The 27334-nt window shown below is 39.4% G+C and overlaps 1 protein-coding gene across 3 annotated transcripts in view; it reads left to right on the forward strand.

Moving 5' to 3' along the window:
- HSDL2 (hydroxysteroid dehydrogenase like 2) overlaps positions 1-27334 on the forward strand; it is an 83408-nt gene that overhangs the window by 37598 nt on the left and 18476 nt on the right. For all 3 annotated transcript variants that reach the window (XR_003790771.1, XM_029202671.1, XM_029202670.1), the window contains exons 6-8: positions 738-836; positions 16380-16574; positions 18252-18323. Coding sequence is in view for 2 of the 3 variants with exons in the window: in XM_029202671.1 (XP_029058504.1) it covers positions 738-836; positions 16380-16574; positions 18252-18323 (366 nt within the window). In the remaining variant the exon portion in view is untranslated. The remainder of the gene's footprint in view (positions 1-737; positions 837-16379; positions 16575-18251; positions 18324-27334) is intronic.

Genomic DNA, 27334 nt, shown 5'->3' on the forward strand with positions numbered 1-27334 from the left:
TAATCAAATGGAGATATGGATATCCCTGTCCTAGAAAGCTCTCTCAAGTCCCAGTGGGTGTGTTTTATTGTATGTAACTTATTCTTCAGTAAAGTTGGTGAAAACGATCCATGGAATACTTTACCTTTCACAGAAAACTAGTGATTTAAGGTGAGTATGCTAAATAACAAGATTTATGTATAGGTGCCTCCTTTGAAATAGTTGTGTCAGATACTTATCCTTATTTCAACATAATTCAGTAAAATTTGGAAAGGAAGGCAGTTGAAGTAGGAACCCATAGAACAAAACCAAAAGGAGTTCTGTTTTAATAGACTAGGTTAAATGAATTTGCAACCTTTTGTTTATGTTTTACTAGTAGTAGTTTTCCTTTAAATGGTCACTTTCATTTTTTTAAAAAAGAAAAGGAAAAAAACCAGATTAAGAAACAATAATGTAACTTACTCCCATAATATTAAGAGAAGTGAAAGTTTATTACCGTCTTTTTTCTTTGAATCTAATATTAGGATGGAAGTATGTAAAAGTGGTTCATCCCTGATATATATAAAAACCATTTCCATAAAACTACAGTTACTTCTATAAAAATTGTTCTTTTAAAAATAGTAAATTAAAATTATGTTTTGTATTATTATTAAATCTGAAAAAATATATCAAGGAAGGAATAGTAATAGAAAGAAATTGGTTATTTAAATTCACAGATTAATTTCTTTCTTAATTAAATTCTTGGTGGTTTCTTTCAGCTTACACCATTGCTAAGTATGGTATGTCTATGTGTGTGCTTGGAATGGCAGAAGAATTTAAAGGTGAAATTGCAGTCAATGCATTGTGGCCTAAAACAGGTATGTTCTTACAAAAAATCCATTTATTGGATTCTCATTTATTGTCTTTGACCCTCTTTGCTGGATGGGGTGGGGTGCGAGTGAGTAGACTGTCAAAGGTAACCTCAGTCTGTCTGTTGGGAAAAAAGTTCAACTTTTTATTGTGCATAAAAGGCCCTTTTCAGTCACCTTCTAGTTTTGACTTGATCTGCATGACTACATGATTGCTGTACTAGAAACACTGAACCCAGGAACACTTGAAGAGTCTCATTAAAGCCAACAGGAAGCCATCTGCATTTCCTTAACCATTTTTCCATCACTATCTTTGGTACCTCAGAAAATTCTATAGATTCTCATACTTTTGTTTTCTCCTCACACATCCCAGCAAATGCTTCTTTACTTTCTGGTATTCTTACTACTTTGTCTTTTTCCTTTATGAAAAACCAACTTTTCTGTACTTTCACATGAGTTCTGAGTTCACAGAGTGCCTAGATCCCCTTTAGGTGACAGAATAACCTGCATATGGCTGGGTATGCAGCTTTAGAGTTAAATGTATGATGGAAGCTGATGGGTGCAGGCTAGGGAATATGTTGTATAAACATGAGGGAAAGTCAGCAAAAATGACAGAAAGGGAAAGCTTGTCCTTGTGGGTTCTTATTCTCCACTTATATATCAAAACAGCTTAAAGGAGGTAAAAGAAAAGACGAACTATATCTATTATATGTTTTTTCATATATTTAATAGATAATGCCTGTGAAAAACCTTAACTACTTTCCTCTTAAATCTAAACGACAATCCTACCCCACAAAAGTATGATAAAGGGAAAATGTAGTGGGAATCACGTTTTCATTTTATGTATTTAACAGAACCTTTGTTGCACTAACATCAGTACTCCAACATGTAAATTAGTGTGACCTCTTTCCAAGGAATCTCCTTAGGGGTCAAACTGGTGTGTCTCCTCCTAGGACAGTGCCCTCCATTCAGTGGTCACTTAGGTGTTTTTTGAATGAATGATAATTTTGGATTCCCTTTGAAAGTACCTTCATGTTCTTCATTATATTCCTTGAAACATACAGATTGCAGACTGGAATCTTTTCACTTATTTGAGGGTACAGGGGGTTTCTGAGAAGGTGACTGTTGAAACTTATGGCCTTGCTGTCCACCCTTTCCAATGACCAGGCAACTCCCCGGAGTGGAGCAGGTTGTTGGGGTGGCAGGCAGGCAGGACATGGAAGGAATGAGCAAGACATTGATTCTGTAAGAGGAGTAACTGAGAAGCTTGAAGGAGGTTATTCCCCTCTGGGCCAGAGGACAGAATGGGGCCAGTAGAGAGCATTGGAGGGAGAATTAATACTCAGAAGTTCCTGGAGAGAGCTCAGCCCATGGAGGATCTGAGGCCCTCACCTGGGTGATTCAACAGGTGAGAGAAGTATTTCCTACCCTTAAGGCTGAACAGTGAGGAGACCAGGGAGAATTCTCCTTTAGGCCTCCAAATGGATTCAGTAACTGGTACATCTGCTGTATTACCCACCCGTGGGGCAGAGACCGCTCCACTTGCCCCTGCTGCCAAGGTTGCCGTTGTTTAAATTATCTAAGGGTGAATAGAGCAGTGAAGAGACAAAAAGTGCAGTGCAGCTAAGGCGATCCAATATCCAGACACAGGAAGAATCAACAAACACTGCTGTCTGTTAGAAGAACACTTAATTCAGTAATTCTGCAAATTATGATAGCCCTAGAGGTACTCTTGAACGGAACTGCCACATATAGCAGTGTGAACTGTACCCAGAGTTGTAGCTTAGAAACAAATGATGGATTTCTTTTTCTTCCCATCTGCTGTATACTAGGTGAGGAGATTTCCTCAGCTCCAGGCAGTAGTGAAAGACCTAATGGTCTATGGTATTGAAGCTGGGAGAACAAGGGGCTGTGGGTGAGAATATATGGAGCCCTGGGATATGTTGCTAATGCAACTCTTAGGAAAATTTAGCCGTTGCAGCCAGCTCTCTAGCCACTATCTTTCTTTTCTCATAAGAACTCCAGGAATTAAAAAAAAATTTTAAATGAAATATAGTTGATGTACAATAGTATGTTAGTTGCAGGTGTACTGCATAGTGATTTGACATTTGCATACGTTGTGAAATGATCACCACGATAAGTCTAGTAACCATCTGTCTCCATACAAAGTTATTACAGTATTAGTGACCATATTCCTTATGCTGCATATTACATTCCTGTGGCTTATTTATTTTATAACTGGAGGTTGTACCTCTCAATCCCTTTCACGTATTTTTCCCCACCCTTCAACCCACTCTCCTCTGGCAACCACCTGTTTGTTCTCTGTATCTATCAGTCTGTTTTCATTTTGTTTTGTTTGTTTATTTTGTTTTTCAGATTCCACATATAAGTGAGATCATATGATATTTGTCTTTGTCTGGCATTTCACTTAGCATAATACTCTCTAGATCCATCCATGTCACAAATGGCAAGATTTAATTTATTTAATGGCTGAGTAATGTTCCATTGTGTGTGTGTGTGTGTGTGTGTGTGTGTGTGTGTGTGTGTATATCACCACATCTTCTTTATCCATTTATCCATCAATGGACATTTAGGTTGCTTCCATATCTGGGTTATTGTCAATAATGCTGCAGTGAACATTGGTGTGCATATATATTTTTGAATTAGTGTTTTTGTTTTCTTTGGGTAAATACCCAGAAGTGAAATTGCTGGATCATATGGTAGTTCTATTTTTAATTTTTTAAGGAGGAATCAATTTTTAAAAATTCCATCTGAAGTTTGACTGAGATTCTTTATGCCCTGACCTACTGTGGGATCAGAACCATGATTTATTGCTTCTTCGTTTCCCTTATGTTACTGTAGCAGACACAATTCTTTTAAGATTTTCTGGAGAGTGATATTCATTGCAGTGAGGCAAAGATGAGAGTGAAAAAACTGCTTCTACAATACTTTTCAAACTACATGTCAAGACTCATTGGTGAGTCATGAAATCAATTTAGTGAGGCATGAAATCAATTTAGTGGATTGTGAAATCTACTAGGTAGCAGCCAGAATTCTGTTGTTGTTTCATTTTATTTCTAATTGAATAAAATAGAAAATATTAGAGAGCATTGCATATAGTAAGAGTCAATGTTGTTTCATAAACTTTTTTCATATATAAATGTCATATATAAGTGAAATAGGTGTATGTTTGTGAGTGTATATGTGTAGGTATTATGTGTTTTTAGTCATACTGATAAAAAGTGTTACTTGTGAATCACAGTAAAAAAGTTTAAAAGCTCACACGTTATTGTGCCTCTTTTTTTTCAACTTCTTTTCCTTCTCTCATCCTTTCTCAACCTCCTCCCCCTGCCTTAATCATTGCTGTTACCAGAGTTGATAGATAGTGAGAGTCAGGCAGTTAGAAAGGGAGGTCTCTGAGATAAAGTCTGAGCATAGTGTTTCCCTCTTGGTACCTCTATTATGTTACTTGACGCTTTATATTCATTCATCTTCCAAACATTTTTATATGCCAGGCACAGTTCTCTGTGCTATTTATTCATTATGTACTCAACAGATAATTTATTAAGTATCTACTATGCACAAGGTACCTGGGGGTACGAAGGTGAATGTGATGCAGTTCTTGCCTTCAGAGAGTTTACCTCTCAATGCGAGAGATGAAAGAGTTTGTTGCCATCATTTACACTTTGTCCTTCTTTCCTTGCCTCCACTCCTCTAATCTTTAGGTCTTTGGGATTCTGGGGTAACAAAGTGAGAAGAAGCCTAGTCTAACGCTAAAAATTTGAGATTTTGTTCATCGGCAAATATTTGCTGGACACCTATTATGTGCTAAGCTCTGTTCTAGTTGCTTAAGGTACATCAGAGAACAAAGTGGACAAGAATATGTGCCATTATGGAACTTATAGTATAATTGGGAGAGACACAATAGACATTTAACATAATGAATAACAAACTATGTAATATGCTAGAAGGTGATAATGCTATGGAAAAAGTAGAAGAAGGTAAGGGAGATTAGAAGGCTCAGGTGTTAGGGAGGATAAGTTGCCATTTTAAATAGGGTAGAAAGGTTTAGCCTTTTTGAGGTGACATTTGAGTGTAGAAGTCTTCAAGTAAGGAGGTGATGGAGTTCACCTTGGGGGTGTGTTAGTCAATGGGGTATTTGAGGGAAAAGCATTGAAGACAGAAGACATAGGCCCTTGAAAGGTCCTCTGAGGTGAGCCTGCTTGGCAATGATGAAAGAGCAGGCAGAAGGCCAGTGTGGCTGGAGTGAGGGGAGAGTGGTAGGAAGTGAGGAGATGATGCTTATGAGGAAATGGTCAGATGTTGTACGGTTCTTGCCAAGACTTGGGTTTTTACTCTATGAGTGAAATGAGGAGCTTTTGCAAGGTTTTGAGCAGAGGAGGGGCCTGATTCTTTTAAATGTGTAAAAGAATCTCTCTGGCTGCTCTGCTGAGAATAGATTCTCATAGGGCAAAAGGAGAAATAGGGAGACCAGTTTGGAGGCTATTGGAGTAACCTAGGCACAGATATTAGTAGCTGTGACCAGGGTGATAGCAGAGGCAGAGAGGTCAGATTCTGATATTTTTTGCAGTTAGTACCAACAAGATGTGCTGATGGATTAGATATAGGATATAAGACAAAAAGAAGAGCCAAGGATGACTCCAAAATTACTTTGGCTTTAGTAACTGGAATAATGGAGTTGCCATCAACTGAGATGAGGGAATGCTACAGACAGGGGAGGTTGGGGAACAAATTCAGTTTGGGGCATTGTGATTGAGCATCCAAGTGGAGATGGTCAGTAAGCACTTGGGTTTGGAAGTCTGGGGGTCATGAAGGAGGTCCAGGCTGGAGATGGAATTTGTGGATTTTCAGCATATAGATAGCATATAGAGTCACAAGGCTAGATGATGTCAGCTAGAGAGTGAATAGAAGAAGAGAAAGTATCATTGGCAATTGCAATGTTAAGAGGTTGGGAAGAAGAGGAAAAAATTCACATAGGAGAGTAAGGTAGGAAGAAAATCAAAGAGTATGATGTCCTGAAAGCCAATTGGAGAAAGTGTTTCAAGGAAGAACAGGAGTGATCAGTTGTGTCAAATGCTGCTCATAGCTCTTACAAGATGGGGACTGACCACTAGATTTAGTAATCTGGACATCTCCTTCATATCACTTATAACATTTGAAATTAAATTGCTGATTTTATAACTATAATTGTTTAATGTCTTCTTTTGGGGGGGCTGTGTCGGGTCTTCATTGTGGCATGCAGGATCTTCATTGCGGCATGCAGGATCTTCACTGCGGCATACTGGATCTTCGTTGAGGCATGCGGGATCTTCGTTGAGGCATGAGGGATCTTTCGTTGCGGTGTGTGGGCTTCTCTCTAGCTGCGGCGTGCGGGCTTCTCTCTAGCTGTGGCGTGTGGGTTTTCTCTCTCTGGTTGTGGTGCGGGCTTCGTAGCGTGTGGGCCCTGTAGTTTGTGGCACGCAGGCTCTTTTGTTGAGGTGCATGAGCTCAGTAGTTGTGGTGTGTGGGCCTAGTTGCCCCGCAGCATGTGGGATCTTATTTCCCTGACCAGGGATCGAACCCGCGTCCCCTGCATTGGAAGGCAGATTCTTCAGCACTGGACCACCAGGGAAGTCCCTGTTTAATGTCTTTCTTGCTAGAAAAGCTTCTTGAAGGTAGAGACAGTATCTGTTTTGTTCATTTTATTATAGTCATTGTAGACATTAAGTATTTTATGAATGAATGAAAGTGCAGTATGATTTCCTTCTACCTAGGTCCAAGATAGGCATTCTGAACAAAGCTTTTATAAGGAAGGGGGAGAACATTGTATGACAGGGAACGTGGAGGACAGTATCAGGATTGGAAGAAGAAATCAGCTCACTGCTGAGACTTTGCTTTAGCTTAGAGATGTTCATTTTAGATTGACTAGACATCTTGGAACCATTGGTATCATTTGGGTCCTAGATTTGTATAGCATAGTGAATTCAGTTGACGGTCATGTTCCGTATGATACACGGCATAATGAATTATGTACGGGATACTTTTAAAACGTAACAAGAGGGCCATGTATTTCAGATTAAAGGTTAGGAAAGGTTGTTTTCTACTGGAACAATTGAAATGAGACCACAAGAGAATATTGGAGTTAGCAAGAAGGAGACTGGGCAAGGCATTCCTGGCAGAGCGAACAAAAAAGGCTGCAGTATGGGACAATACCATGTGTTTGGTGGAGCTACAAGGGGTTTAATATACTGTACCCATGATGGGGTGTGGGCTATTTATTTCCCTCTGAACTTGAGCATCTGCAAATGGGTTCATATTGGCCTGAATGTTGGGGGGGGTATGAGGTTGTGGGGAAGGTGGACAAACTAAGCCCAAGGGGCTTGATTGCCGAGTTTAGGAGCTTGAATTTATTCAGCAGAGAGCCACTTTAGAGTTTTAGAAGCAGGAGAAGAATAAGAAGAAGAAGGAAAAGAGGAGCGGTGGTTTGTTGATGAGGTTTAGGAAGTTTAATTTGGCATCTGAATATAGGATGACTTGTAAGTTTGTGGAAAGAGGAGGCAGGAAACCTAGCTAGAATATTGCATTATTCATGATGGAGGCAATGAGAATGGATTTGAGAGGGTGTTCATGCTCCTGGCTGTCTGGGAGGCCTCTATTTAAAAAACACATGTCTTCTTCCTGGACTGAGTAGAGTGGTTCTTTCTTTATGCTTGCTGGAACCAGAAGCAATCTCCCAACGTTACTGCCCTTCCAGGAAGAGGAGATTTATTGCACTTAATGAAATGAGTACAGTGTGACGTATATTATCTACAATCAAAACAGTGTCCTGGTCCACACTTTTCGTCCTCCCTGGCTCGGTGTTCCTTCTCTACACTGGCTACGTTACCCCTTCTGGGTCTAGAACTTTCTAGCCAGTGAATTCAACACATCCAGAAAACGGACTAGAAAGCATGCCTTTAGTAGTTCTACAACATGAGTATCTCAGGCACCCGACCATGTCACCTTCAAAGCTATAATTTTCTCATTTTACAAAACCCATTTCATAGTTTCTGCTGACGTGGAGGGTGGGGAGGGGAGGAGGGATGAGGGCTGCTATTGAAAATGCCTGCTGCGTCTTGCGTCTGGATTGGTCAGAACAAGTGTGGTAGAAGAGGAAATTCCACTTTTTAAAAAAATATTTATTTATTTGACTGTGTTGGGTCTTAGTAGCTGCACACGGGATCTTCATTACCACGTGCGGGATCCTCATTGCAACATGTGGGATCTTTTTTTAGTTGCGGCATGCGGGACCTTTAGTTGCAGCATGGGGGATCTAGTTCCCTGACCAGGGATTGAACCCAGGCCCCCTGCACTGGGAGTGCGGAGTCTTAGCCACTGGACCACCAGGGAAGTCCCAAAGGTCCACTTTTGGATAGGTTTCATGTGAGCTGGGGTGGGGAGTCTGGAACTGGTGGCTCCTGAACTTGGCAATGGCAGTGGAGAGGAAGATAACTAAAGCATCACAGAATAGCTGCAGTCCTCTGTCACCTGGACCACATTACATGTAGACGTGGGAACTCAGCTAACCAGGGAGGTCAAGGTGACAGGGTGGCAGCTGGCCTCTCTTGGTACTAGAAACCAAAACTGGTTTCCGTTTTTCAAGGGACCTACTTACCAAAAAGGTTAAGCAGTTTATACCGTATTTCACTGATTCTGAGATGCCCATGTTTTCACATTTTTACATCTTTGATATCAGGTTGCTCTTACAGTTGATGATATATTGTAGTTTAATTGGCAGGGTTTTTATCCTCATTGGTACACTGTTTTCTTTTTTAATTAATTAATTTATTTAGGCTGCGTTGGATCTTTGTTGCTGCACACAGGCTTTCTCTAGTTGTGGCGAGCGGGGGCTACTCTTCATTGCGGTGCACAGGCTTCTCATCGCAGTGGCTTCTCTCGTTGCGGAGCACGGGCTCTATGCGCATGGGTTTCAGTAGTTGCAGCACATGGCCTCAGTAGTTGTGGCTCATGGGCTCTAGAGCGCAGGCTCAGTAGTTATGGGTGCATGGGCTTAGTTGCTCTGCGGCATGTGGGATCTTCCCGGACCAGGGGTCGAAACCATGTCCCCTGCATTGGCAGGCGGATTCTTAACCAGTGTGCCACCAGGGAAGTCCCTGTCAGTGGTACACTTTATAATCAGTGGTATCTTCGGTTCAGTGTGTACATACAAGAATGTACGTATGGGGGCTTCCCTGCTGGCGCAGTGGTTAGGAATCTGCCTGCCAATGCAGGGGACACGGGTTCGAGCCCTGGCCCAGGAAGATCCCATGTGCCGCGGAGCAACTAAACCTGTGTGCCACAACTACTGAGCCTGCACTCTCTAGAGATTGTGAGCCACAACTACTGAGCCCGCGTGCTACAAGTACTGAAGCCTGCGCGCCTAGAGCCTGTGCTCCACAGCAAGAGAAGCCACCGCAATGAGAAGCCCGCACACCACAACGAAGAGTAGCCCCAGCTTGCCGCAACTAGAGAAAGCCCGCATGCAGCAACAAAGACCCAGCACAGACAAAAATAAATAAAATAAATTTATTTTAAAAAAAAAAGAGTGTACGTTTGTGTGTGGGTACAGAGAACAGAGTAGTGGGTACCGGAGGGGAAAGGGAGGAGGAGGGTGAAGTAAGTAAAGAGGATCAACTATATGGTGATGAATGGAAAGTAAACTTAATGGTGAGCATACTATAGTGTATACAGAGGTCCAAATAAAATGTTAAACACATGGAACGTCTATAATTTTTTAAAATTTATTTATTTTTTGGCTGCGTCTGGTCTTAGATGCGGCATGTGGGATCTTCGTTGAGGCATACGGGATCTTTTTCATTACAGTGGAACACCAGGAAGTCCCGAAACATCTATAATATGATAAACAAATTTATTTAAGATGTTATGGAAAAACCCGAACGAACCTTTTGCCCAACCCAGTAAATTTTTTAAAAGATATTTTGAAAAGTCTGGGAATGAATGGCGGTAATAGTGGCACAACATTGTGAATGTACTTAATGCCAAAGAACTGTACACTTAAAAATCGTTAATCTGGGACTTCCCTGGTGGCCTAGTGGTAAAGAATCTGCCTTCCAGTGCAGGGGATGCGGGTTCGGTCCCTGCTCAGGAAACTAAGATCCCACATGCCACGGGGCAGCTAAGCCCGTGCGCCACAACTACTGAGCCTGCACGCCTCACCTACAGAGCCCATGCACTCTGGAGCCTGCGTGCCACAATGAGAGAGAGAAAACCCGCATGCCACAACTAGACAGAAGCCTGCACACCACAAGTAGAGAGAACCCTGCACACAGTAAGTGGAGAGAAGCCCGCACACCGCAATGGAAGATCCCGCGTGCCACAACGGAGATCCAACACAAGCAAAAATTAAAAAAAAAAAAAAAATCAATTAAAAACAAAACGTTTGGCTAGTTAAGCCAAATGTTTTAACAAAAAGGTTAACCTGAAAGAAAACCAATAAAATGCATCCAAGTCATCAAAAAGAATGGTTAAAATGTGTATACATGTGGTAAAAAATGGTTAAAATATATATTTATCTCCACAATAAAATACTTAAAAAAAGAAAAGCGAAAATTATTTCTTGTGCTTAGAAAACATAAAGAAATTTATTTACATACTTTTCCAAATTTCCAATAAAACAAGCTGTAATCAGGGACTTCCGTGGTAGTCCAGTGGTTAAGACTTTGCCTTCCAATGCAGGGGGTGCAGGTTCAATCCCTGGTGGGGGAGCCAAGATCCCACATGCCTCATGGCCAAAAAAACAAAACATAAAACAGAAGCAATATTGTAACAAATTCAATAAAGACTTTAAAAAAATGGTCCTCATCAAAAACATCTTTAAAAAAAAAAGCTGTAATCAGGAGAATCACTCAAAAGGTAACAGATACTTTTCCAATTATTCCTTAATAAGACTTAAGTTTTAGGGCTACTTTTAGGATTCTTGTGATCCGGGGTGTATTACAAATCTTGAATATATTTTTTTTTTGCCAGAAATCATCAGGGAATTTGACTTGATTGATCATGTTGTTAATCTGTTTTTATTGTAAGTCTTATAACCTGTTGGGTTGGCCTGTTCACATCGTAGAAACTTTGTTGAGAATAACTGTTTGGCTCATTTCCTGATTTGGGGGGTTTATTTGTGCCTTCTTTGTATCTTCCGTAGAAAGGTCATTAAAGTAACAGTGGGTTGTCTGGGAATACCATTCCTTGTTCTTACATTGTGTATGTATGGATGCACACACACATACATGACATGTATATACTTACATGGCATATTCTTAATTAATAATTTTTAAGAATTTGCGTGCCATTCATGTAGTCTACAGTGAGACTGGAGTGTGTATGTATACATATAGTCTCATTGTAGACTATACTGAAATATTTACAGAAAAATTCTGCAGTTTATGCGAGTAAGATGATAACTGAACTCAAAACTGTTGGTTAACAAAGTATGCCCATTAGTCACACGGTGGCTAAGAGCCTGGCTCTGGAGTCAAGCAGCCACGTGTCCTGTAACCTTGGACACGTTACTTAACCCCTCTGTGCCTGAGTACTGTCATCTGTAAAATGAGGATAACAGTACGTACCTCATGGAATTAATTCAGATAATGTACGTAAAGTATGTAGCAGCATGCCCAGCACAGGACACACATAATAAATGTTAGCTATGTTTTTTGTGTTTTTTTGGCTGGGTTGGGTCTTCATTGCTGCGTGCGGGCTTTCTCTAGTTGTGGCGAGCAGGGGCTACTCTTTGTCGCGGTGCGTGGGCTTCTCACTGTGGTGGCTTCTCTTGTTGCAGAGCACAAGCTCCAGGTGCACGGGCTTCAGTAGTTGTGGCGTGCAGGCTCAGTAGTTGTGGCTTGTGGGCTCTAGAGCTCAGGCTCAGTAGTTGTGGCTCACGGGTTTACTTGCTCAGCAACATGTGGGTTCTTCCCAGACCAGGTCTCAAACCCATGTCCCCTGCATTGGCAGGCGGATTCTTTTTTTTTTTTTAAACATCTTTATTGGAGTATAATTGCTTTAAAATGGTGTGTTAGTTTCTGCTTTATAACAAAGTGAATCAGTTATACATATGTTCCCATATCTCTTCCCTCTTGTGTCTCCCCCTCCCTCCCACCCTCCCTATCCCACCCCTCTAGGTGGTCACAAACCACCTAGCTGATCTCCCTGTGCTATGCGGCTGCTTCCCACTAGCTATCTATTTTACATTTGGTAGTGTATATATGTCCATGCCACTCTCTCACTTTGTTACAGCTTACCCTTGCCCCTCCCCATATCCTCAAGTCCATTCTCTAGTAGTTCTGCGTCTTTATTCCCGTCTTGCCCCTAGGTTCTTCATGACCATTTTTTTGTGTGTTTTTAGACTCTATATATATGTGTTAGCATATGTTATTTGTTTTTCTCTTTCTGACTTACTTCACTCTGTATGACAGACTCTAGGTCCATCCACCTCACTACAAATATCTCAATTTCGTTTCTTTTTATGGCTGAGTAATATTCCATTGTACATATGTGCCACATCTTCTTTATCCATTCATCTGATGATGGACACTTAGGTTGCTTCCATGTCCTGGCTATTGTAAATAGAGCTGCAGTGAACATTTTGGCACATGACTCTTTTTGAATTATGGTTTTCTCGGTACATGTCCAGTAGTGGGATTGCTGGGTCATATGGTAGTTCTATTTTTAGTTTTTTAAGGAACCTCCATACTGTTCTTCATAGTGGCTTTGTCAATTAACATTCCCATCAACAGTGCAAGAGGGTTCCCTTTTCTCCACACCCTCTCCAGCATTTATTGTTTCTAGATATTTTGATGATGGCCATTCTGACCGGTGTGAGATGATATCTCATTGTAGTTTTGATTTGCATTTCTCTAATGATTAATGATGTTGAGCATTCTTTCATGTGTTTGTTGGCAATCTGTATATCTTCTTTGGAGAAATGTCTATTTAGGTCTTCTGCCCATTTTTGGATTGGGTTGTTTGTTTTTTTGTTATTGAGCTGCATGAGCTGCGTGTAAATCTTGGAGATTAATCCTTTTGTCAGTTGCTTCAGAAAGTAGGAATAGAGGGAACTTTCCTCAACATAATAAAGGCCATATATGACAAACCCACAGCCAATATCGTCCTCAATGGTGAGAAACTGAAACCATTTCCACTAAGATCAGGAACAAGACAAGGTTGCCCATTCTCACCACTATAATTCAACATAGTTTTGGAAGTTTTAGCCACAGCAATCAGAGAAGAAAAAGAAATAAAAGGAATCCAAATTGGAAAAGAACAAGTGAAACTGTCACTGTTTGCAGATGACATGATACTCTACAAAGAGAATCCTAAAGATGCTACCAGAAAACTACTAGAACTAATCAATGAATTTGGTAAAGTAGCAGGATACAAAATTAATGCACAGAAATCTCTGGCATTCCTATACACTAATGATGAAAAATCTGAAAATGAAATTAAGAAAACACTCCCATTTACCTTTGCAACAAAAAGAATAAAATATCTAGGAATAAACCTACCTAAGGAGACAAAAGACCTGTATGCAGAAAATTATAAGACACTGATGAAAGAAATTAAAGATGACACAAATAGATGGAGAGATATACCATGTTCTTGGATTGGAAGAATCAACATTGTGAAAATGACTATACTACACAAAGCAATCTACAGATTCAGTGCAATTCCTATCAAACTACCACTGGCATTTTTCACAGAACTAGAACAAAAAATTTCACAATTTGTATGGAAACACAAAAGACCCCGAATAGCCAAAGCAATCTTGTGAACGAAAAATGGAGCTGGAAGAATCAGGCTTCCTGACTTCAGTCTATATGACAAAGCTACAGTAATCAAGACAGTATGGTACTGGCACAAAAACAGATATATAGATCAATGGAACAGGATAGAAAGTCCAGAGATAAACCCACGCACATATGGTCACCTTATCTTTGATAAAGGAGGCAAGAATATACAGTGGAGGAAAGACAGCCTCTTCAATAAGTGGTGCTGGGAAAACTGGACAGGTACATGTAAAAGTATGAAATTAGAACACTCCCTAACACCATACACAAAAATAAACTCAAAATGTATTAAAGATCTAAATGTAAAGCCAGACACTATCAAACTCTTAGAGGAAAACATAGGCAGAACACTCAATCACATAAATCACAGCAAGATCCTTTTTGACCCACCTCCTAGAGAAATGGAAATAAAAACAAAAATAAACAAATGGGACCTAATGAAACTGCAAAGCTTTTGCACAGCAAAGGAAACAATAAACAAGACCAAAAGACAGCCCTCAGAATGGCAGGCGGATTCTTAACCACTGTGCTACAAGGGAAGTCCCTGCTATTTTTATTAATAAGCTACCACGTTAAGAGTGAGGCCAGAGCTCTTGCGCTATTGGTAAAGTAAAAAAAATTATTCCTAGTAAAGCAATTTTAGTTACAATATGGAGAAGTATCTTCTATTTCAATGCTATTAGGAAATTCCCCAAGTTAAGGTGCACTCTTTGAAAGAGTGATGTGTGCTAGGATGTAATTGCCGTGAATGTAGGGACTTTTTGTCTGTTTTGTCCACTCATCTGTCTCCAGTACCTCCAATAGTGCCTGCCTTTTTTTGTAAGGCTCAATAACTATTTGTTGAATGAGTGAAAAGGGTCAGTGGCTCTTAAAAGCTATATACTTTTCATCTTGTGGACTGAAATGTGTAAGTTATTCCAGTATGTAATGATTTCAGGATGGTTTAATAGTGGAATGGAGAGTTTATCTAAATTACTAGAAACTCTGACACCTAAAGTACATTTAAACAAATTGACTTTCATTGCTTTAAATGTAAGCTAAAATACATATGTAAATTGAGTTGTTATTATTTACAACTTTGACAATGTGTAATTAATAATGTAGTATTAATGGTAGAGTTTCAAGTTACTTCATAAAAAACATATAATTTAAAAATTAGGGGCTTCCCTGGTGGTGCAGTGGTTAAGAATCTGCCTGCCAGTGCAGGGGACACGGGTTCGATCCCAGGTCCAGGAAGATCCCACATGCCACAGAGCAACTAAGTCCGTGCACCACAACTACTGAGCCTGTGCTCTAGAGCCCGTGAGCCACAACTACTGAGCCTGTGTGCCACAACTACTGAAGCTGGCTCGCCTGGAGCCTGTGCTCCTCAACAAGAGAAGCCACCACAGTGAGAAGCCCACGCACCACAACGAAGAGTAGCCCCCGCTCGCTGCAACCAGAGAAAGCCCGTGTGCAGCAACAAAGACCCAATGCAGCCAAAAATAAATAAATAAATAAATAAATAAAATTAAAATTTATATGCACTGAAAACAGTGGGAATTATATGCAAATATTGATAGCAATTATCTGGGCTTCCCTGGTGGTGCAGTGGTTAAGAATTCATCTGCCAATGCAGGGGACATGGGTTCGGTCCCTGGCCCTGGAAGATCCCACATGCCACGGAGCAGCTAAGCCCGTGAGCCACAACTACTGAGCCTGTGCTCTAGAGCCCGCATGCCACAACTACTGAAGCCCGGCGCTTAGAGCCGGTGTTCTGCAACAAGAGAAGCCATGACAATGAGAAGCCCATGCACCGCAACGAAGAGTAGCCCCCGCTCACCGCAACTAGAGAAAGCTCACAGACAGCAACGAAGACCCAACACAGCCAAAACTAAAACCAAATAAATAAATTTATTTAAAAAATAGTAATTATCTCTGGGCAGGGGGATTATAGATAATTTAAAAATTCTTCCTTGGGACTTCCCTGGTGTTCCAGTGGTTAAGACTCCACGCTTCCACTGGAGGGGGTACAGGTTCGATCCCTGCTCGGGGAACTGAGATCTGGCATGCCATAGTGTGTGGCCAAAAAAAAAATTTCTTCCTTTTAATTCTCTTTATTTTCTAGTATTTCATAAATGAAAGTAGTATCTGAACTTAAAAGGGACCCCCAAGTCCAGCCAGTATCTATTGAATGTTTATGGTATATTTGTCATTGTTTTAGGAACTAGGGATACAGTGATGAACAAGAAAAGCAGAGTCTCTATATTCTAGTAGAGGAAAAAGAGAAAATAAGCTTAGGAAAGGAGCTCCATATTTTAGAAACAAGAAACTGAGGCCGAAAGATGTTAAAGTAGCTTGCCAAAAGTCACGGCATAGTTGGCTTAAAAATGTCAGTCACCTGGTTTACAGCTCAGTGCTCTTGCTTATTCCTCACTGGCTTTCTTGTCTCTCAAGAATGGTATGCAAATTCTTTGAGCATTCTTAGTCAGAAATCTAATTGGATTTTGCCATAGTCTCATGAAGGAGTACTGTATAAGGCAGTGTTGTGTAGAGCAAGGAATATGTGTTGTCTACCCAGTTATGTCAGTAAAACATTTGGCAAATCCTTTAAGCTCTCTGGACCTTTTTCTCATCACCTGAGTTATAAAGAGATTATTTGTCTTGCTTGTTACTCCCATAGTCCTGTTACTTGATTTAGAGTTACATATGTGTATGTTTGTTTTCTCTACAGCCATATACACTGCTGCTATGGATATGCTGGGAGGATCTGGTATTGAAAGCCAATGTAGAAAAGTTGATATCATTGCAGATGCTGCATATTGCATTTTCAAAAAGCCAAAAAGTTTTACTGGCAACTTTATTATTGATGAAAATATCTTAAAAGAAGAAGGAATAAAAAATTTTGATGTCTATGCCATTACACCAGGTAATGCATATAGTTTTCAAAAGTAGTGATGTGTTTTCCCACATTTTCTGCAGTGGACATACATCTGTTTTGTGTGCATGTTTATGTGATTATAAAATTAATATGCTCTTTTAAAAGCTGTCCTCCTAGTGAAAGGAAAAACCCAGACCAACACAACTGGAAAAACAGAGAAAGGGAAAATAGAAGTGAGTTGAAGGCTTTTTAAGTGATGCACAGATAGAGAAGGTCACATCAGCTTCTAACCATTTCCAAATCTTGAAACCAAAAATGAAAATTAGTTTTTAAAGTTGGCCTTAAAATCACACAGTAAAGATTTTCTTCAAGGATATGGTAACAGATGATACAGTGGTGAGTTTTTTACAAAAACTTTTTAAGATTATGGGCTTTCCAAATGTTGTCTCTTAAGTGCAGTCTGAGAGTAACTTCATGATGAATGTTGAAGGTGAATGAACAGGGTCTATCCCATGTACAAGGGGGTATTTGAGAAGATCTCAGAAGGCCCCTTGTTCAAAAATAATTCTTACCGTTGTAACTGTAGGTGAGGATGGTGATGATAATGCATTTTTAATTTATGTATAAAGTATACTATATAATAGACAATATAGCCCCAAATGGGAGTTGTATTTATTTGTGCAAAAGTGTATTTTAAATATTATTCATTAGGTTGAGCTTCTAGGTGACAGAAACCACGTTTCTATTTGTATCATCCCTGTCTCTTCAGTTTGAACTGAATTGAATTCAATAGCTCTTTGCAGTTTTAAAAAACACCTTTATATACAGTATCTGTTTAGCCTTCATAGCAATCCTGTGAGGGAAGCAATATTGTATAGTGATTAGGAACCAGTGGAGTTTGGGAGGAGATAACCCAGTTCCCATTTCTGCTCAGCTGCTCACTAGCTGGGCGGCCTTAGGCATGTCACCTGTTTTCTCTGAGCCTCACTTTCCTTTTTGGTTAAAATAAGGGAAAGATAATTTCTACACAGGATTTGTGTAAGAACTAAATGCAATAAAGTATATAATGTGCTGGGCACGGTACCTGGCTTATGGTACAATCATAGTACTCAGTAATTATCACTTTAGGTTTTAAAGCACAATGGCACTATGCACAAAATTTTAAATTTGATTTAAATTAAAAATCCTATCGAGTGTTGAGAACTGAATATGATTATGGAATTATGATTAAGTGTTAGGATATAACAAAGACTGGTGCATTCCTGCCCTCCAGTTTTTTTAATCTTCTGAGAGGGAAAGACAGACACACATTGACAGAGATGGGAAACAAGTTCTTCTTACTGAGGAACCACCTTCTCTCTGGGGCGCCAGGTAGGAAATGAGTCCAGAGCATTTTGGAGGGATGTAGCACAGAAGAGTTGCATGGGTAGGTAAGAAGGGGCAAAAGCTCTTGGGAGAGCAGTTAAGGGCTTAACATAATAGGCAACTCTTTGGTTGGATCTTAAAGATGAAATTTGTTGAAGGAGAGGAGGATAACTGGATTACAGGAAAAGTGTTTTAGCTTAATGAAAGTCAGATAGTTTGACACTTCTCATGGGAGTCTTTTCCACAGCACCAGAATGATCAATAAAATAAAAACATGTAACGTTTATTAAACAGGTGTTAAAATCTTAATATACTGAAGTTGTTACATTAACCTAATTATTTTGGGGATCAATTTTTCAGGCCATCCTTTGTTACCAGATTTCTTCCTGGATGAACAGCCAGTTATAGTTACCAAGGAACCAGCAACACATGGTAAGACGTAGACCATATTTTCTGTAGGAAAATAAAGTTACTAACTTATGTATTTCTTCCAGATGTAGAATTGAACATTTCCACCTTCTGCTTTTAAGCTTTTTCTTCTTTTCTTTTTTGGATGTGCCATGAGGCCTGTGGGATCTTAGTTCCCTGACCAGGGATAGAACCTGGGCCCCTGGCAGTGGAAGTGCTGAGTCCTAACCACTGGACCGCCAGGGAATTCCCTATTTTGTAATTTAAACTAGACAAGTAATGTCTTAGTTAATTCTAGCAAAGAAGGTTGTCTTTTCCTTCTACCAGTAAGAAGTTTTTGATATATTCTTTTCATTTGATTTAAAAAAAAAGTTGTCTTTAAAATACACCTTTTTAAAGGTTTTATTTCTTTTCCTTGGCATTGTTTTTAGGTGTTTTGTGTTGATACTTTATTTTGAGGAAAAATGTGTCACATCAAAATACATCTTACACCATTCTCAGAGTTTGTGCAGTGTGACTACTTTATGGGAGAAATTATCTGCAAAGGAGGTTTGGGTTTTGCTTTGTTTTGTTTTTGCGGTACGTGGGCCTCTCACCGCTGTGGCCTCTCCTGTTGCGGAGCACAGGCTTCGGACGCGCAGGCTTAGCGACCATGGCTCACGGGCCCAGCCTCTCCGCGGCATGTGGGATCCTCCCGGACCGGGGCATGAACCCGTGTCCCCTGCATTGGCAGGCAGACTCCCCCAACCACTGTGCCACCAGGGAAGCCCTGTTTTGTTTTTGTAGTTTAGAAACAATAGCTTTCTTGAATTTGTCCAGAGTTTACATTTTAATCTTTGTGTTCTGGCATGATGCCACTAACTTACTGAAAGATGTCAGAAGAAACACTCTTCAGTGAAACCCCATGAGAAGAATTTCTCTCGTGGTTTATTTTTTTTTTGGCTGCACTGATCCTAGTTCCCCTGCCAGGGATCGAACCCACGCCCCCCACAGTGAGAGTGCAGTGTCTTAACTGCTGGACCGCCAGGGAAGACCTCTCTCATGGTTTATTAACAAGAATAGCAGTGCTTCTTCTGGAACCTTATGTTATTTTTACATTATAGACTCTGTGAATCTCCTTAGTGACCATAGTTTCTTTAGGTGGAGGCTAGAAAGTTTAGGAAAACATTTCTTCTGTACATTTAGGAAACCTGTAGAACCTTACCATAATGCATTTTGGTGACAAACTTTACTTCTAGCTTAATCTCATCTTTTCTATCTTTATCTTTTCTTTGTCCGAATTTTTGGAGGCAATTTCAAAAAATTAAGTAATAAAAAAGGCAACTTTTCTTTTGTATTATAGATAATTTGAAAAATATAGAAGGGAAAACGGTCACTCATAATCCCATCACCTAGAGATAACTCCTTATAAAATTTAAATTTTTAAAAAATTTAAAACTTAGATCTTTGACTTGGTTGCCACATGGATATATCAGAGTATTCACACAAGGCTGTCAATCTTTTCCTCAAAAGGCCTCATACAGAATGGCAGAAGTTAGTTAGAGAGCTTATCAAAGTCTAGAAGAGTCTATCTTCAAGATAGGCAAGTCCGAAATCCAGATTTTTGCCCAGTACCCTAAGATTGGATCTGTGTTTTAGAGGAAGATGCATATAAACTAAGCTTATTTAAATACCAAGTTTAAATAATGAGAACCACTTATCAATCACATACATTCATGTTGTTTTTCAACAAATATTTATTGGGCACCTACCATATGGCAAACACTGTGCTAAGTACTTTGGATGCATTGTCTCATTTAATACTTACAATCCTACAAGGCAGGTATCATTGTCCTCATTTTACATTGGAGATCACAGAGCTGGCAGGTGGCAGAGCCAGAATTTAAATTCGTATTTTTCTGATTCTAAAGTCCATATCCTTAACCAGTAAACTTAATTTCCTAACTCCTGAATACTTGAAGTATTAGCATATTTTCCCCCCAGTAATCGAATTTATTTTATAATGAGGAGTTGCCATCTCACGGACTAAACACGGAGTTGCTGTGAGCAGCTCGTTCTCTCCCTCTGGGCATAATGACATAGAGAACAGAATCATAGTCAGAAGATTGTTTCATGACCATGGACTCAGAATAAGATGGGTTAGATAAGCAGAATGTAAGATAAATGTTTACTGACATTGGACTTCGATAGGAGTGATTTTTGCCTTTGGGATCAGAATATGTCAGGTGCATTGACTGCAATCCCTATATCCATCTCTGAAGGCGGGATGCCTTCATCTTTGAGGTCAGAATTCTCAGATTCCTTTGGCTAAAGCCTCTCTTCCCTGTACAAAAAATTAAGTGGAGAAGTGATGTTTCAGTCAACTGCATTTCTACTTGACATTTTCTGTAGACACATTAATATATTCATATACGTAGTAGCTCAGTATTTCTGGCCTGAGATCTAACTTAACTCTTTCAGGTGATTTTTTACATCCATATCCAGATCTATTGTGTGTTGATTTCACAGTGTCTCTCCCAGAGGTCAATGTGTATCCCTCATTTCCAAAGGGGGAGGAAAATATTGACAGCCTTGTACTTTTTCTGGTATTTGTGCTTTGTGTATTTGTTTTGTATAACATATATGTAATTAGTATTTTTTTCAATGAATTTATTTATTTATTTACTTATGGCTGTGTTGGGTCTTCATTGCTGTGCACTGGCTTTCTCTAGTTGCGGTGAGCGGGGGTTATTCTTCGTTGCAGTGCGCGGGCTTCTCATTGTGGTGGCTTCTCTTGTTGCAGAGTATGGACTTTAGGCCCGTGGGCTCAGTAGTTGTGGTTTGCAGGCTCTAGAGCTCAGGCTCAGAAGTTGTGGCACACGGGCTTAGTTGCTCTTTGGCATGTGGGATCTTCCCGGACCAGGGCTCAAACCCATGTCTCCTGCATTGGCAGGCGGATTCTTCACCGCTGGGCCACCAGGGAAGCCCTCTTCATTGATTTTTCCTGCCCATTGCAACACAGGGAGTTCACTCAGTCTTTTTTTCAACCTCCAGTTTATTTTTTCTTTTTTTCTTTAGTTATAGTTTTAATTGCTTCTATTCCAGTTTTTCTGGATTCCCCTCAGAAACACTTAGTCTGGCTACCCTGTCCCTTTCCCCTGTAGTTTTCACTATCTTTTGTTACTATTTCCATACTTTTGTTCTTTTCTTCTGCATTCTGAGAGACCTTTTCAAGTTTGTACTCTGTATTACTGATAAGATTTTAGACACATTCATCTCTCTTCCATATTGCTCCTAATGTTTATTTTAATTCTGCTATTATACTTTTTGTTTGTAATGTTTCCCATTTCCTTTTTCATTTTATTTTATTGTTTTTTCATCTCAGCCAGTTATATATGACTTTCTGCCCTTGTTTTATATTAGTTTTCATGTGAAGGAGTTCTTGTGACATTTCTTAATCATACTTTTGGGGGTCAGGATGTTTCTGGTTTATGATTCTCTGGCCAGGGTGTCCATGGCTCAGGGGCCTGTTAATTCATCTTGCTCTGAGTTTGTACAGTAATGATGCAATCTATAGCAGCAGTTTTAGTACATCAATGATGTTATCGACAGCAGTTTTAGTCATCTGACTCTGGTTGATTAGTGTTCAATTAGCATAGGATTGAGGTCAGACTGGACAACAAAGGCACTAAGGTCAGAGGAGACAAGCAAGGGAATAAAGTTTTGGGGCTTCCCTGGTGGCACACTGGTTAAGAATCTGCCTGCCACCTCAACACATAAGGCAAATACTAATAGCCATAAGGGGGAAATCGACAGTAACACATTCATAGGAGGGGACTTTAACACCCCACTTTCACCAATGGACAGATCATCCAAAATGAAAATAAATAAGGAAACACAAGCTTTAATGATACATTAAACAAGATGGACTTAATTGATATTTATAGGACATTTGATCCCAAAACAACAGAATACCCATTATTGTCAAGTGATCATGGAACATTCTCCAGGATAGATCATATCTTGGGTCACAAGTCAAGCCTTGGTAAATTTAAGAAAATTGAAACTGTATCAAGTATCTTTTGCAACCACAACGCTATGAGACTAGATATCAATTACAGGAAAAGATCTGTAAAAAATACAAATGGAGGCTAAACAATACACTACTTAATAATGAAGTGATCACTGAAGAAATCAAAGAGGAAATCAAAAAATACCTAGAAACAAATGACAATGGAGACACAACGACCCAAAACCTATGGGATGCAGCAAAAGCAGTTCTCAGAGGGAAGTTTATAGCAATACAATCCTACCTTAAGAAACAGGAAACATCTCGAATAAACAACCTAACCTTGCACCTAAAGCAATCAGAGAAAGAAGAACAAAAAAACCCCAAAGTTAGCAGAAGGAAAGAAATCATAAAGATCAGATCAGAAATAAATGAAAAAGAAATGAAGGAAACGATAGCAAAGATCAATAAAACTAAAAGCTGGTTCTTTGAGAAGATAAACAAAATTGATAAACCATTAGCCACACTCATCAAGACAAAAAGGGAGAAGACTCTAATCAATAGAATTAGAAATGAAAAAGGAGAAGTAAGAACTGACACTGCAGAAATACAAAAGATCATGAGAGATTACCACAAGCAACTATATGCCAATAAAATGGACAACCTGGAAGAAATGGACAAATTTTTAGAAATGCACAACCTGCCAAGACTGAACCAGGAAGATATAGAAAATATGAACAGACCAATCACAAGCACTGAAATTCAGACTGGGATTAAAAATCTTCCAACAAACAAAAGTCCAGGACCAGATGGCTTCACAGGCGAATTCTATCAAACATTTAGAGAAGAGCTAACACCTATCCTTCTCAAACTCTTCCAAAATATAGCAGAGGGAGGAACACTCCCAAACTCATTCTACGAGGCCACCATCACCCTGATACCAAAACCAGACAAAGATGTCACAAAGAAAAAAAACTACAGGCCAATATCACTGATGAACATAGATGCAAAAATCCTCAACAAAATACTAGCAAACAGAATCCAACAGCACATTAAAAGGATCATACCATGATCAAGTGGGGTTTATTCCAGGAATGCAAGGATTCTTGAATATACGCAAATCAATCAACGTGATACACCATATTAACAAATTGAAGGAGAAAAACCATATGATCATCTCAATAGATGCAGAGAAAGCTTTTGACACAATTCAACACCCATTTATGATAAAAACCCTGCAGAAAGTAGGCATAGAGAGAACTTTTCTCAACATAATAAAGGCCATATATGACAAACCCACAGCCAACATCGTCCTCAATGGTGAAAAACTGAAACCATTTCCACTAAGATCAGGAACGAGACAAGGTTGCCCACTCTCACCCCTCTTATTCAACATAGTTTTGGAAGTTTTAGCCACAGCAGAGAAGAAAAAGAAATAAAAGGAATCCAAATCAGAAAAGAAGAAGTAAAGCTGTCACTGTTTGCAGATGACATGATCCTATACATAGAAAATCCCAAAGATGCTACCAGAAAACTACTAGAGCTAATCAATGAATTTGGTAAAGTAGCAGAATACAAAATTAATGCACAGAAATCTCTGGCATTCCTATACACTAATGATGAAAAATCTGAAAATGAAATTAAGAAAACACTCCCATTTACCATTGCAACAAAAAGAATAAAATATCTAGGAATAAACCTACCTAAGGAGACAAAAGACCTGTATGCAGAAAATTATAAGACACTGATGAAAGATATTAAAGATGACACAAATAGATGGAGAGATATGCCATGTTCTTGGATTGGAAGAATCAACATTGTGAAAATTACTCTACTACCCAAAGCAATGTACAGATTCAATGCAATCCCTATCAAACTACCACTGGCATTTTTCACAGAACTAGAACAAAAAATTTCACAATTTGTATGGAAACACAAAAGACCCCGAATAGCCAAAGCAATCTTGGAAACGAAAAATGGAGCTGGAAGAATCAGGCTCCCTGACTTCAGACTATACTACAAAGCTACAGTAATCAAGACAGTATGGTACTGGCACAAAAACAGAAATATAGACCAATGGAACAGGATAGAAAGCCCAGAGATAAACCAACACATTTATGGTCACGTTATGTTTTATAAAGGAGGCAGGAATGTACAGGGGAGAAAGGACAGCCTCTTCAATACGTGGTGCTGGGAAAACTGGACAAGTACATGTAAAAGTATGAATTTAGAAAACTCCCTAACACCATACACAAAAATAAGCTCAATATGGTTTCAAGATCTAAATGTAAGGCCAGACACTATCAAACTCTTAGAGGAAAACATAGGCAGAACACTCTATGACATAAATCACAGCAAGATCCTTTTTGACCCACCTCCTAGAGAAATGGAAATAAAAACAAAAATAAACAAATGGGACCTAATGAAACTTAAAAGCTTCTGCACAGCAAAGCAAACCATAAACAAGACCAAAAGACAACCCTCAGAATGGGAGAAAATATTTGCAAATGAAGCAACTGACAAAGGATTAATCTCCAAAATTTACAAGCAGCTCATGCAGCTCAATAACAAAAAAACAAACAACCCAATCCAAAAATGGGCAGAAGACCTAAATAGACATTTCTCCAAAGAAGATATACAGATTGCCAACAAACACATGAAAGAATGCTCAACATCATTAATCATTAGAGAAATGCGAATCAAAATTGCAGTGACATATCATCTCACACTGGTCAGAATGGCCATCATCAAAAAATCTAGAAACAATGAATGCTGGAGAGGGTGTGGAGAAAAGGGAACACTCTTGCACTGTCGGTGGGAATGTAAATTGATACAGCCACTATGGAGAACAGTATGGAGGTTCCTTAAAAAACTAAAAATAGAACTACCATACGACCCAGCGATCACACTACTGGCCATATACCCTGAGAAAACCATAATTCAAAAAGAGTCATGTCCCAAAGTGTTCATTGCAGCTCTATTTACAATAGCCAGGAGATGGAAGCAACCTAAGTGTCCATCATCGGATGAATGGATAACGAAGATGTGGCACATATATACAATGGAATATTACTCAGCCATAAAAAGAAACGAAATTGAGTTATTTGTAGTGAGGTGGATGGACCTAGAGTCTGTCATACAGAGTGAAGTAAGTCAGAAAGAGAAAAACAAATACTGTATGCTAACACACATATATGGAATCTAAGAAAGAAAAATAAAAAGGTCATGAAGAACCTAGAGGTAAGATGGGAATGGAGACACAGACCTACTAGAGAATGGACTTGAGGATGTGGGGAGGGGGAAGGGTAGGCTGTGACAAAGTGAGAGAGTGGCATGGACATATATACACTACCAAACGTAGAATAGATAGCTAGTGGGAAGCAGCCACATACCACAGGGAGGTAAGCTCGGTGCTTTGTGACCACCTAGAGGGGTTGGATAGAGAGGGTGGGAGGGAGGGAGATGCAAGAGGGAAGAGATATGGGAACATGTGTATATGTATAACTGATTCACTTTGTTATAAAGCAGAAACTAACACACCATTGTAAAGCAATTATACTCCAATAAAGATGTTAAAGAAAAAAAAATAGAATCCGCCTGCCAGTGCAGGGGACACAGGTTCGTGCCCTGGTGTCGGAAGATCCCACATGCCGAGGAGCAGCTAAGCCCATGGCCCACAAATACTGAGCAGCCTGCGCTCTAGAGTCCACGAGCCACAACTACTGAGGCTGTGTGCTGCAACTAATGAAGCCCGCGTGCCTAGAGCCCGTGCTCTGCAACAAGGGAAGCCAGTGCAATGAGAAGCCCCTGCACTGCAACTAGAGAAAAGCCAGCGCACAGCAACAAAGACCCAACGATGCAGCCAAAAATAAAATAAATAAATTTTTAAAAAAATTACTGCTTGACTGAGAAAGACAAATATTATTTTAAAAAAAGGGAATAAAGTGTTGGATAGAGAGACTAATCATAAACCTGGTAAACTTGTTTTAGGGGAACTTGGTTTCATTTGTTTCCCAAAAGTTTCCATATTTGTTGTGTACTGAATGTACCTTTCAAATATATTACTGGTTTGTTTTTTGTCTCCTAAAGTTTTATTGTCTTGTGCAGAGTCATCATGCTATGTCTAAATATTTCAGGTGATAAATGATGCAGTTTATCTCTTGGCAAGTGTCTTTCAAGGCTACACTGTAGTTTTTGCTGCCATCTCCTTGGCATCTCAGATGATAAAGATGATATATTGATTAATAGACAAATCACCTGAAGTAGGAGTTCCAGCAGTTATTATATGACAAACTTAGTTCTGTCTGGTATTATACCTACTAAAACCAAATACATTCCTATATATTTTCTGCCTCCAGAAACTTGAAGGAAGCCTGTGTCTTTGCTTTCCTCACTTTTAGCAGCCTCTGCTTGGTCCAGTTCTGCTGAGTTTAGGTCTTGGTTCTCTGCTTAGCCTTTATGTTGGCTATATAAAATTACATAGTTAGACATAGAAGAAAATGAAGAGGAAGCATTACCCAGTCAGACTGCCTGGGTTGGAATTCCTGCTGTGCCACATACTGCCATGTAACCTTAGGTGTGTCACTGAGTATTCCAGTTGCCATTTTAAAACCTCACTCCTTTTTACTTTACTCTTGAATTGTGTTTATTTTATTAGACATATTGAAATGCTTTCTTAAACAAGACACGTTATAAATAAGAAGGGGGAAAATAACTTTTTATATTTATTTTATATCTGGTCACCTTCATGAGTTTTTATCTTGTTTTAGACTTCTAATAGTTTCTAATAGAGGGTTACTGAATGCCTAGACTTTGGGATAAGACAGATCTGGGTACAAGTCCTGTCCCTGTCACTTATATCTGTGACCTTGGACAAGTCACTTCAGCTCTCTGAAACAGTTTTCTCAGCTCTCACTTTCCTTATGTGAGTATCATGAGGATTAAGTATAATAGTGCATCATACTGTGAAATTTATATAGTAAGTCCCCTATAAATGTTAGTTGATGTAATTATCATTGAGTAATTATCTTGAATTTCCTAAATGCCC

Source organism: Monodon monoceros, unplaced genomic scaffold (genome assembly GCF_005190385.1).
Source record: "Monodon monoceros isolate NGI ecotype Baffin Bay Population unplaced genomic scaffold, NGI_Narwhal_1 Super_Scaffold_5, whole genome shotgun sequence".
NCBI lineage: Eukaryota > Metazoa > Chordata > Mammalia > Artiodactyla > Monodontidae > Monodon > Monodon monoceros.